The 11,085-nt window shown below is 38.2% G+C and overlaps 1 protein-coding gene across 2 annotated transcripts in view; it reads left to right on the top strand.

Annotated features, from left to right (window-relative positions):
* The window catches only part of LOC107565911 (uncharacterized protein C10orf12-like), a 31,385-nt gene extending 20,546 nt beyond the window's left edge, over nucleotides 1-10,839 (top strand). Inside the window, exons 3-7 of one of the 2 annotated variants that reach the window (XM_016251208.1) lie at nucleotides 2,241-2,320; nucleotides 2,615-2,747; nucleotides 5,010-5,303; nucleotides 5,392-5,488; nucleotides 5,626-10,839. In XM_016251208.1, the coding sequence (XP_016106694.1) occupies nucleotides 2,241-2,320; nucleotides 2,615-2,747; nucleotides 5,010-5,303; nucleotides 5,392-5,488; nucleotides 5,626-9,913 (4,892 nt within the window). In that variant the 3' untranslated portion in view covers nucleotides 9,914-10,839. The remainder of the gene's footprint in view (nucleotides 1-2,240; nucleotides 2,321-2,614; nucleotides 2,748-5,009; nucleotides 5,304-5,391; nucleotides 5,489-5,625) is intronic. The other variant, XM_016251209.1, reaches the window with a different exon arrangement.
* The last annotated feature ends 246 nt before the right edge of the window (nucleotides 10,840-11,085 follow it).

Genomic DNA, 11,085 nt, shown 5'->3' with positions numbered 1-11,085 from the left:
ATAACGAGTATGAAACATGCTCCGAGTTGCTTCAGAAAACAAAAGAATAGAGCAACAACAAAAGCATGTTGCTGGAAATGGGTTTATTATTGAAAATGCAAACTGCTTGTCTGCCAGCAGGAGGCGCTGTGAGAGCGGCAGAACTAGCGGTTTCTCCAGTAACGGCTGTAAACACAGCAGCTCCGCTCATGAACGCTACTTTATCAGATAAACATGCCCTCTAAACTAACGTCGGTTCCCTTCCTTGATTTTGAAACGTGCAGTGCTCATGTTTATTCAACGAAGTCAAACGCCACAAATAAATCAATCACCGTTATTGAAAAAAATTATATCGCGATACATATTGATATTGAATTATTGTCCAGCCCTAGAATAGCCTTTCTTTATCTGTGAAAACTTCAAATTCTGTCTGAGTTTAAAACTAAATAGAAATCTTATTTTCTTACTTTGGCTTTTTAAACTTTGTATGTTTTTTTTTATTATTATTATTCTCATTGACATTATCGTTTATTGTTGTTTTTATCTTATTTGTACAGCACTATGGTCAACTGCTGTTGTGTTTATTGGTGCTTAATAAATACGTGAATGAATGAATAAACGGTATGCAAAGTAACATTGCACTTTATTTTATTTCAGAAAGTATTTTTTCTACTCATTTTGTTGAACATTTGACTATTATATTCATGTGCAAGTTTAGGGGTTTTTCGTACTTGAAAGTTTCATGGTTTAAGGTACTTGAAATATACACTGTGTATGTGTATGCTCCTGAAATAAAAGTTCAGAAAGATGTGATGCATTGTTTTTGTTAATATGACTCTTCATATACAGTCTCTTTTAAGGGTATAATCAAGTATTTTCCATTGTCTATTCTTTAATAAGCAAACAAAAATCACAAATTGTAATAACGAATCGCAATATATAATATATAGCCGCAATACTCAATTATCGCAATATATATTGAATCGGCACACAAGTATCGGGATGGTATTGAATCGGCAGATTAGCGTATTGTCCTCGCCCTAACACCTGTCTATCTTCTGACCATAATCTCTCAATTTAGTTTTTTTTGTAAAGTCATAGAAATGCTATCACAATTTTTTTTTTCTCTTGCTATTGTGGCAAATTAAAATTCAGAAATTATATTTGTTCTAGTTTTCCGTTCACCACTGTAAAAGTTATCTATGATGCCTTCGGCTGATGATACACAGAGCAAGTTTTTGAGCAATTTTGCTGGTCAACTTTTTTTGAGCTATGTTGCATGGGCACCAGTGTTTTGCTAGTTACTAAGAAATAGTAACTAGTTACAGTTACTAGTTACTTCATTCAAAAAGTAACTCAATTACTTTGTTGATTACTTACACCAAAAAGTAATGCATTACTGTTAAAAGTAACTTTTTAGTTACTTTTTTAAAGAACGTTCTTTAATGTTCCCATTAATGCCCTTTTATGCGTTTTGGTCTATACAAACACAAAACTGACTTAAAGTAATTTTTAAACACTATTTTATTTAAGTCAGACCAGCACAAACTGAATATATCACAAGGATTTCTGAAATAAATAACAAAACAAGCTGAAAAATATATTCAGAATCAAAAACTAAAGTGGCTTCTGCACAATGCGTCGCTGCTGTAAACAGGTTAAGCTGTAGGCTACACTTCAGCCAAAATTAATTAATTAAAAAAAGTAACGGACAACGCACCATATGGTAACGGTATTAGTTACTGTCAAAAGTAACTGCATTACAGTAACGCGTTACTGCCCAACACTGATGGGCACTTTCCCACTGAGAATGGGTAACAAATGTCTATATGGATACTTTAGATTGGTCGTGAGCCCTGTGTCTCACCTGGTTGATGGCAACATTATCCAAAGTTGCCCAGAAACACTGCTCAAAATCTTGCCCTGTGTATCATCAGCCCTCCACTTGTGAAAACCCCGGAAATTTGAAAAAGGTCTGTTAGTTGTATGTTCTACTCTAGTTGGATGATCAACATGACAAATTCAAAACATCTGGTCCAGCCAATGATGCTAGACCAAAGGGTTCAAAGATACAACCAAAACAATATCCTCTTTGAGCTGGTGGTGGCACTAGAGATCGATGGCACTGGTCAAAGGATGCTTTTGATTGACTGTTTCCATTTTACTTTGACAAAGTCACGCTACCCAAAATGGACTGTAAAACTGGTAGTTCCCTTTCTTGCACACACAGTTGAATTTTGCCTCTTCTTTTGGATCCACAGATTGTAAGCCTGCAAGTGTGTCAAATTGGTCATTTGATGAAAATTGTCTTTTCTGCTGCTTAAGACGAGAAAAAGTGAAGGTAGTTTTTTTTTTGTTCATTTACACTTTCCCCCCTTTTCCTGATATGTCAAGACACCTTGGAAGAACCGTTTTGATCTTTTTTCTTTTTTACCTTAGGCTATCCGCTTTTCCTGTACTAGCTATACTATTTGTTTAAGTCATGTGGATACAGTGCTTTCAGTGATAGCATTTTCAGTGTTAATTTAATTTTCCATGGTTTTGGAATGAGTTAAGTTGTATATGTGTCTCTTAAAAGTATGTAAAAACACACACCTCCACCCTTCATTCTCTTTGTATTTTCCCCCATGAACAGGAACATGTAGTTGCACTCAACAAACAAATTGTGGAAAGTGGAGGAAAACCTTTACTAGGTAAAGATCCTTCTAATATCAGCAGACTTGAGTGGCAATCAGAGGAATTCCTGAATGCAGTGTTACACAGGAAAGGTGAGCATCCCAGCACATAGTCAGTCATTTGTGTGAAAATGAGTGGTCAGACATGGTGCATTATAGTGATGGAAGTGACTGCAACGTTTGCTGTAGTAAGTTACTGGTACTGTCCAGAGTAGTGTTGTCACGGTACCAACATTTCAGTATTCGGTACCGATACCAATGCAAATCCACGGTTCTCTGTACCAATTTCGGTACCAAAGCAAAACACAAAAACATGCTAATTGAACAACATTTTTATTAATAACGTTAAACAAAAATTAAATGTACAAAACCAATGCCATTCTTTATACTTATTTAAAATTGTTTCAAGTTTTTCCACAAGTAATAAAAGTATGAAAAAAGTAAACAGGTTTGACCCCAAAGTTTAATCATAGTTCTGCTGCCGCTGAAAAACATCTGTAAACTGTTGTCTGTTTTAGGGTTTGCTGGTGTTTTCAGGATCGTCCTCAGTCTGCAGCTGTAAAAGAACAATATAATATACTTCAGTAAAGCAATGGGCTGAGTCTGACCAAATGCAACATTAGATCACTGACACCAGCTAAAATATCACTTTCAGTAAATAACAAACCTCAGCTTTTATAAGAAATTTAGATAAGATTACATGTATTAAGTGTATATCAAATAGATGGAAATAGTATTAAAAACACTTTACAATAAGATTTTATTTGTTAGATAGCATGACCTAACAATAAACAGTAGTTGTATGGCAATTATTCTTCTTGGGGTTAATTTCAAAGTTTAATCTGTTAAAATTATTTAATTGACAATGAACAAACATGAATGATCAAGTCTTTGTATTAAATAACATTCACAAACATTAATGCATGTTTTAAAAATATATTGTTCACTCACTGTAAGATGTTACTAGATCTAACTCACGTTAGAAAACATTAAGTCATTGTACAGTAAAGTCTATACAGGAGATACTGTACATTATCTAGCATGCATATTTTGGTTACACAGTTCATTTAAAAGCCTCTGGTGTGTAAAAATAGTAAATACCATTATGTCCTGTTTTTTACAGTAATAAAAGTTATAGCAGCATTAAATAATTAACAAAGAAATTATTTTGAACAAAATGAACAAAATTAATTCTAATGCTCATTATATTAGCGTTAGCCGAGCTTATGCTAACGATTAACTACGTATATGCTAACGGCGATGTTTATTTCAATCCGAAATTCAAATTAAAATATGGAATAATATTCATAACAGAAGCTCTAAATATTACAAATGTAATTGAAACTTACCTGCTTGAACTTGATCGGGGTGTTTTGTTAGTTTGATGCATTTCCTCCTCTTGAGGACAGTTCATTTAAAAGCCTCTGGTGTGTAAAAAATAGTAAATACCATTGTTTTTACAGTAATAAAAGTTATAGGAGCATTAAATAGTTAACAGAAATCATTTTGAACAAAATTCAGTCTAATGCTCATTATATTAGCGTTAGCCGCGCTTATGCTAACGATTAACTACGTATACGCTAACGGCGATGTTTATTTCAGTCCGAAATTCAAATTAAAATATGGAATAATATTCATAACAGAAGCTCTAAATATTACAAATGTAATTGAAACTTACCTGCTTGAACTTGATCGGGGTGTTTTGTTAGTTTGATGCATTTCCTCCTCTTGAGGTCGCCACTGCTTTTATGAAGTGGTTGCCAGGTTTTCACAACAAAACCCGCCCAATTGCGTTTCGAGGGGGTCCCTCCGTTAAAAATCGTGTTCCGGGGATAAAATATGCGTGTTTTGGCGGGGTTCCCCTGGTAAAATTCACATTCCAGGGGCTAAATATCACGTTAATGGGGTCGTTTTTCAACCCGCGGACATGAAAAACAACCCGCGGCAACAGTGTTAAGCAGCCCAATTCCATGGGGAAACCGCGGACTTGGCAACACTGGAAGAGGATATATTTCTGATAGCGCATCAAGAACCGGGTTGACCGGGTACTCGGTACCACCGGTACTAAAAAATCCTGGTACCGTAACGTTTAAATTTTTTTAGTACCGACTTGGTACCGAAATACCGGGTCTTTGACAACACTAGTCCAGAGTAAGTAAATCGATTAATCTCTCACAAGTTTTAATGTGCATTTAGCAGAGCTATTTACCCAAGCCTGAATTTTACTTTCTAGTCTGTTCTTATCAAAGTGTCCTATTTCCTGGACATTCAAATGAAGTCCTTGTCAACTGTGATGTTTATTTTATTATACGGTTCGCTTATTTTTAACAACATGTCTAATTGAACTGTCAACAGAATACGTGCCAAGAATTCCAGACCCACACATCCCTGTGGTGGCTTGTGGTATCTTGCAGCAGATGATTAATAAGTTAGCTTCATATTATACCTCAAGAAACAACTGCTCTCAGGACTCCCTTCAGAACAATGGAAAAAAGGACCAAAGCCTTCTGAAAACTAGCTGCATCACTTCATCCACTGCTGTCAAAATAGACTCCGTTGCTTCTGCTCAGAAAAAGTTCGTCATGGTGGACCAAGATGCCCCGCTGGATCTTTCTCTGAGAAAGATTAAAGTGGAGGATTTTGAGCAAGGTGCAGTATAGAATTATAAATATGTAAAGAGCTACTAGTTAAAAAGAAATTGGTTTATCTTTGTTTTGAATGATTTGTGTCTCTTTAGATGGAGTTCTTGATCTTTCGACTAAGAAGAATTTTAACAAAGGCCATACATCTTTAAGGAATTCTCATGTCAGCCCAACTACACATTTGGTCAAAAGGTAGATCAGGATATATACAGTCTCTCTTTTTTTACCAGGTTTATATTATTTGCTTATCACATACAACATACATTTCAGTATTATACAGTTGAGAATGTGTCTTTTATATTTCTAATTTTTTTTGCCTGGTCTTTCAGGGACTCCATCGACCTGAGTCTTGCTCAAGTAAAAGATCTACAGTCTGTGAACACTTTGGAACTGTTCATGTCAAAGCTGTGTTTGCACCACCAGCACCAAATAGTTGATGCATTAGGCTTCTTACAAAGCGAAGTCAAGACTGTGGCTGCTTCCAACCATTTCAAAGCACCCACTCCAGATTTGTCTGGGAAGCAGGCAACAACCAGCTGCAGTTATGCATCGTGTGAAACCAGCTCTGAGATTCAGCAGTCTGATAGAACATGCTCCATGGATGCTGCTGTGAGCATTTGTAAGACTCGAGAGTCATCTGTTGTCACAAACAGTCAAAAGCCTACTGCAGAGGTGTTAAAGGCTGATGTTTCCAGTGTTGCACGGGTAATGACTGAAAAACAAGTTGACCTTGGCAAAATGGAAGTTTTGTCATCTTCATCTTGTGGAACAGGTGTTAAGTGTGGAAATATAAGTTCTGCAACAGAATTGTTTGTCATGACAAAGACAACTACTGATAATCTGGGAGCAAAAAAAGTGTTAGGTTCAAGCATTCAGCAAATTCCAAGTAGCAGTTCTGTAAAGAAGTGTCTATGCAGTGCAGAGCGATGCTTGCCAACTTGTACTGCGGTGACTAATCATGCAGATTTGTTGAAATGCACACAGAAGTGCTTTGCACAAAACGAAGATGCTGTTGTAAAACCCTCCACAATTCAAAAGACATCAAATGTTGTTGTACCAATATCTCCAAGAACAGCCAGGAAAAGCAGAAAAAGTTCTTGCCTTATACAAAGGAATGGCTCTTTAAGTTGTCTCATAAATGATCCGGATAGCCATTGTGACATAGTTTATATCAGAAAATCAATTACAGAATGTCAGCCTCAATCTCGTAATCGACTGTATCCACGACAAAATGCCCGAAAGAGCACAAGGGGGCACAAATATGTGGAGGAGTACTTGGAACTAAAAACAGTCCGTACCTTAGCTCGTATAGGCGATTCTAGTGGGAATTGCCCAGCTCGTATGCCAGACGTGCACGCCTCAGTGACTCCGAAGCAGGTCTTTCCTAAGTCTGGCAGTTTACCTCTAGTAAACACACTTTTTGCAGGGGATTGCATGAAAAATGTTATTCCAAAATTACCATCGGAGCAGATAGCGGACAATGAAATGCCAGGAGATGTCATAAAAGTAACAAGTCTGGGTCTGATGGTTGAAACCAGTCAGACGGGTAAAATTGAAAGTAATGGCCAAATATTCAATGAACTGTCAGATAATCGGAGTGAATTAACCATGCAACCAGATTCGATCTCAGAGAAACGCATGGACACTGTAGAAGAAAGCACAGAAACAACAGAACTCACTGTACAGAAAGACGGATGTGACTCCCAAATTGGGCCCATGCCAGAAGAGGTGGCATGTGGTACAGAAAGAAAGGCTGAGTGTGAGGATAAATCATTGGAGCCATCACTGATCCATGTGTCCCCTAACATGGCCAAAAAGTGTTGTACTGATGAAGTCGACATAGAACCAAGAAATGAAAGGGAAATAAAAAAACCCACGGAAGTCGAGACTGCAGCAGATGTCCAGGAACAATCCGAGGCATCAGAAATAAAAGCAAACACTGAGGAGGATAGAGGTGCTCAGGAACAAGTTGTACATGACAAAGCAAACTCTTCAGAACTACCAGTGAAGAATCAAGGGGATTCAGCGGTGTCCAGCCTGACTGAAGTCTCTACTGTACAACCACTTGTAAAATATAAAGAGAAGGATGTGGATCTGCATACTTCAAAAGTTTTGAATGCAAAACATGCAGTGCCCTCAGACAGGTGCTTGCGTAGTAGAAGTAAAGGCAACGTTGAAGTAACAAAAGACTCTATGAAGTGTGGTGCTTCTGAACTTGTTGATCATGCCAATGATAAAAGCCCAAAGACTCAATCTACTGAAACAAACGTGCATACTAAGCAGGAGCCTGATTTGAAAGCTGTCGACATTCTTGAAACGGCACCGGAGGTCCCGGCTGCCAAACCTTGTAATAGTCTGGTTATGGATCATGCAGTCAAAACAAGATCAAAGTCAAGAACCGCAACCGCTGTTGGAAGAGATGAGCATCCAAGTTCAGGCATCAAAGTGAATAATGATTTGCCAAGTGTTATGTCACCTGAGGTTCTTCCAGAGACCGTAAGCACCACCTCCTCCCCAGAGAGTGGAAAGCACGACAAACTGAACAATCAAACCTCTGAAAGCACTGAAAAAATGCCACTTAGAAATAAACGTAGTCCCGTTGAGCTGTCTGTTAGCGGGCCCTGTTCACCCATCAAAAAGTCCCCACCAAGCTCTGAAAATATGCTTTTGAGAAGCAGAAGTAACACTGAAGGGCCTTTAAGTAGCAAGTCGATCAGTCCAACAGAAGGCCGTTCAGAGAAGCAAGGGCAAATGCCTTTAAGAAATAGCAGCTCTATTAGTGAGCAGGCATCTAATAGAGATTTGTGTACATCTTCCGAGGCAGTAACGCATATGCCTCTACAAAGCAGAACTGTTAACTCGATTAAACCGACTGTTACTAAAGATTCTCCTGTTAAAAGTTCCAGTAAAAATTTCATCAGTGAACAGCCTGTCAGTTCGCACTCCAGTACTGCCTGTAGAAAAAACGAGGCCAATGGGCACATGCCCTTAAGAAGCAGTGCCAGTTTAATTACAGAACAGCCCCGTAACAATAAATCTGCTGTCATAGATGCATCAGAAAGCCCTGGACGCGTGTTGTTGAGAAGAGGGAATGTAGCTAATACTGAAAACTCCTGTGGCTCAACAACAACCCCTAGTAGAAATAAACGTCCTCTGAGACCACAAAGGGTTTCAGCATCAAGTGGGGAAGCTGAAGAAAGCCCCTCGAGTTCAAAACGTAAAATCCAAAATCAGAAGCATGTGGAGGCGCAAATAAGAGGCTCACTGAAATTGCCATATGAGTCCTTCCGCATAGATAGTCTTCAGATGACCGAACCTGTTGTTTGCAGTCCCCCAAAATTTTTGGAGGCGCTAAGGGGGGAAGAACACCAGCAGTTGATTTCCAATTTAAATTCAAAGTTTGATAAAATGCACAAAAGTTGGGTTCCAATGGACAAGGAGGGTCAGCCTGCACCAAAACCCAAAAACAAGGCAGATAGGCTTAAAGAAATCTGGAAAAGCAAACGCAGAGTACGAAAGTCAAGGCCATTGGAACAACAAAAGTTATCCGCTGTGCAAATGCTATTCATGAAGCCCTTTGACTTGTCCAGTATCTGCAGGTGGTTCCTGCAGTCAACTGAAACAAAATCGCTTGTAATTGTTAAGAAGGTGAACACCAGACTTCCTTCTGAAACACAGTTGTGCTTTCACACTTCGGCAGCAGGAGCAGGGTCCTCTCACGGGATATTTCCCAGCCTCCAGGCCGAACGGTTGAAGAAGCACCTGAAAAAGTTTGCTATTGCATCACCGGTGAAGAACAACCCCAAGAATCAAAGGCTACTCTCCAAAGCTTTAGGTCAGGGTATTTTTGCGATGAGAAGTAAAGAAAAGCACGAACCGACGACTGCCACACGAATCTGTACAAAGGCACAGAGTTTTGCTGGAGTGACGCCGGCACAGGCTCCTGAGAGCTTTGTCCCGACCGCAGGCAGTGCGAAAAATCCAGCGAGTGCTAGAATTCTTCGGAAATATTCCAACATGCGTGAGAAGCTTCAGGTTCAGCAAAACAAGAAACGCAAAGAGAAAACTTTCAAAGGTGCTCGTTTGAAGGCGGCAATAATTCCAAAGAAAGCCAACAAACAAAAACTCCCGACACGCAAAGGGTCAAAGTCTGTGGTTGTTCAGAGGATCTCATCTCTGACCAAGACGGCAAAAATGAACTCTGCCCTCAAACAACGGGTTTTGAAAAGGAACCAATGTCACAAAGACAGTACCTCTCCGAAGAGGTTGCAGGCACTCACAAGAATGGCGAAAGCCATCGGTAAGAATGCCTCAAACACCTCGAGTAAAAAACAGATACTGATCAAAACCGGAACTGATAAGGCACAGCAAACAAAAGCAAGTCTGACTAAAGTTGACACAAAGAAACCGGTGTTCCAAAAAGGCCCTAATAATTTAGAGCCGCAATCTTTAGATGTGGACGTTAAACCTCTGATGTTGGAAGACCAAGTGTTAACTAGGTCACAAAGAAAGATGGAAGGCGCCCCTTCACGGACTGCCTCTCCCAAATCCTCCACAAAGCGAGGCTTGGAACCTCTGGTCACTCCCACAAAACGTACTAGGACCTCAAAACCATAAACAATGTGTACAGGTGTACTAGAAACTCTTGTAGAAATGTTTCATAAGAACAAGGGGTGCTGGTGCTTTTCAGAAGATTATTTTTTAAGCTGTTTTTTAAGCTTGGCAGTACATTTTCAGTGCGTTGAATTTGTCATCGGAGAGAGATTTGTCTTAGTTTGGGCAAAGAAATTTTCCAGTGTTCGTTCTTTTTAAGTGTCAAACTTTTTCCAATTATGCTTAAACCCATTTGTTTGTTATGAAAAAACAACAACTTTTTTTTTTTTTGATAGAGCCATTATTGTAAAAAGAAGTCAAGAAATAAAGGTTCTGATTCCCATTAATGGGGCATTTTAAATATGGGTTATAAATAACCCAATAACTCGCTTGTTTGTTACATTGTATAGCTTATTATTACAACAGCTTGGACTATTAAACCAGATATTATTTAAGGAATGATCCAGAATTCTAAAACAATTAATAATTTTAGCTTATTGAAGTGGCTTTGTAACCTGAATAATGTGCCTTTTTCTTATCTGTATTTATAAGTGATTGAGGTTGCCTCAATAAAGCCTCATTCTTTTTGCACATAGATGAGAAATTTGTCCCAAACTACTTCATAAGATCGCAGCTTTTTCCCTTTCACTCTTAATTCAACTCCGTTTTGTCTTTTACAGCACTGACGTTTAAGTATGCATAGTTAATATTTTCAGTCTACCATTATAGAGTTTTGTTCCTCCTTTTAGAGGGTGACATGGATAGGACTTCTGTTTAGGGTGATTTTATGGTCTCAAATATTCATAAACCGCTCTATTCATAATGCAGTTTTACAAAGAAAACTATGCAAGATGTCAGGTTTTCTAAAGCTGGATTAATTGGCTGGAAAATGTTTGTTCGTAATTGAGGGTTTTGGCTAGCTGGGGATAACCATAAGAGGTTAAATGTTTGTTTGTTTTTTCTTTTCTTTTTTTCCAGCTTACTCCGCTTCATAATTGCATTTTTGTAATATATAAAATTATATATTTTAATGTTATGTTTTTTACTTTTTTTGACTTTGAAGCATTCTGAAATGTAGTCTACATACACCATCACCAGGACTGAAGACCATACCCCATTTATATGGTTTGAGTTGTGCAAGTAGGAAATATTATTAAAAAAAAAAAAAGAAAAAGTGAATTAACTTGGTTTGAGTT

The sequence above is a fragment of the Sinocyclocheilus grahami genome, unplaced genomic scaffold, assembly GCF_001515645.1.
Source record: "Sinocyclocheilus grahami isolate Dianchi unplaced genomic scaffold, SAMN03320097.WGS_v1.1 scaffold1034.1, whole genome shotgun sequence".
Classification (NCBI taxonomy): Eukaryota; Metazoa; Chordata; class Actinopteri; order Cypriniformes; family Cyprinidae; genus Sinocyclocheilus; species Sinocyclocheilus grahami.
Note: the sequence above shows the minus strand (reverse complement) of the source record. Positions and strands in the feature narration are given on the sequence as shown.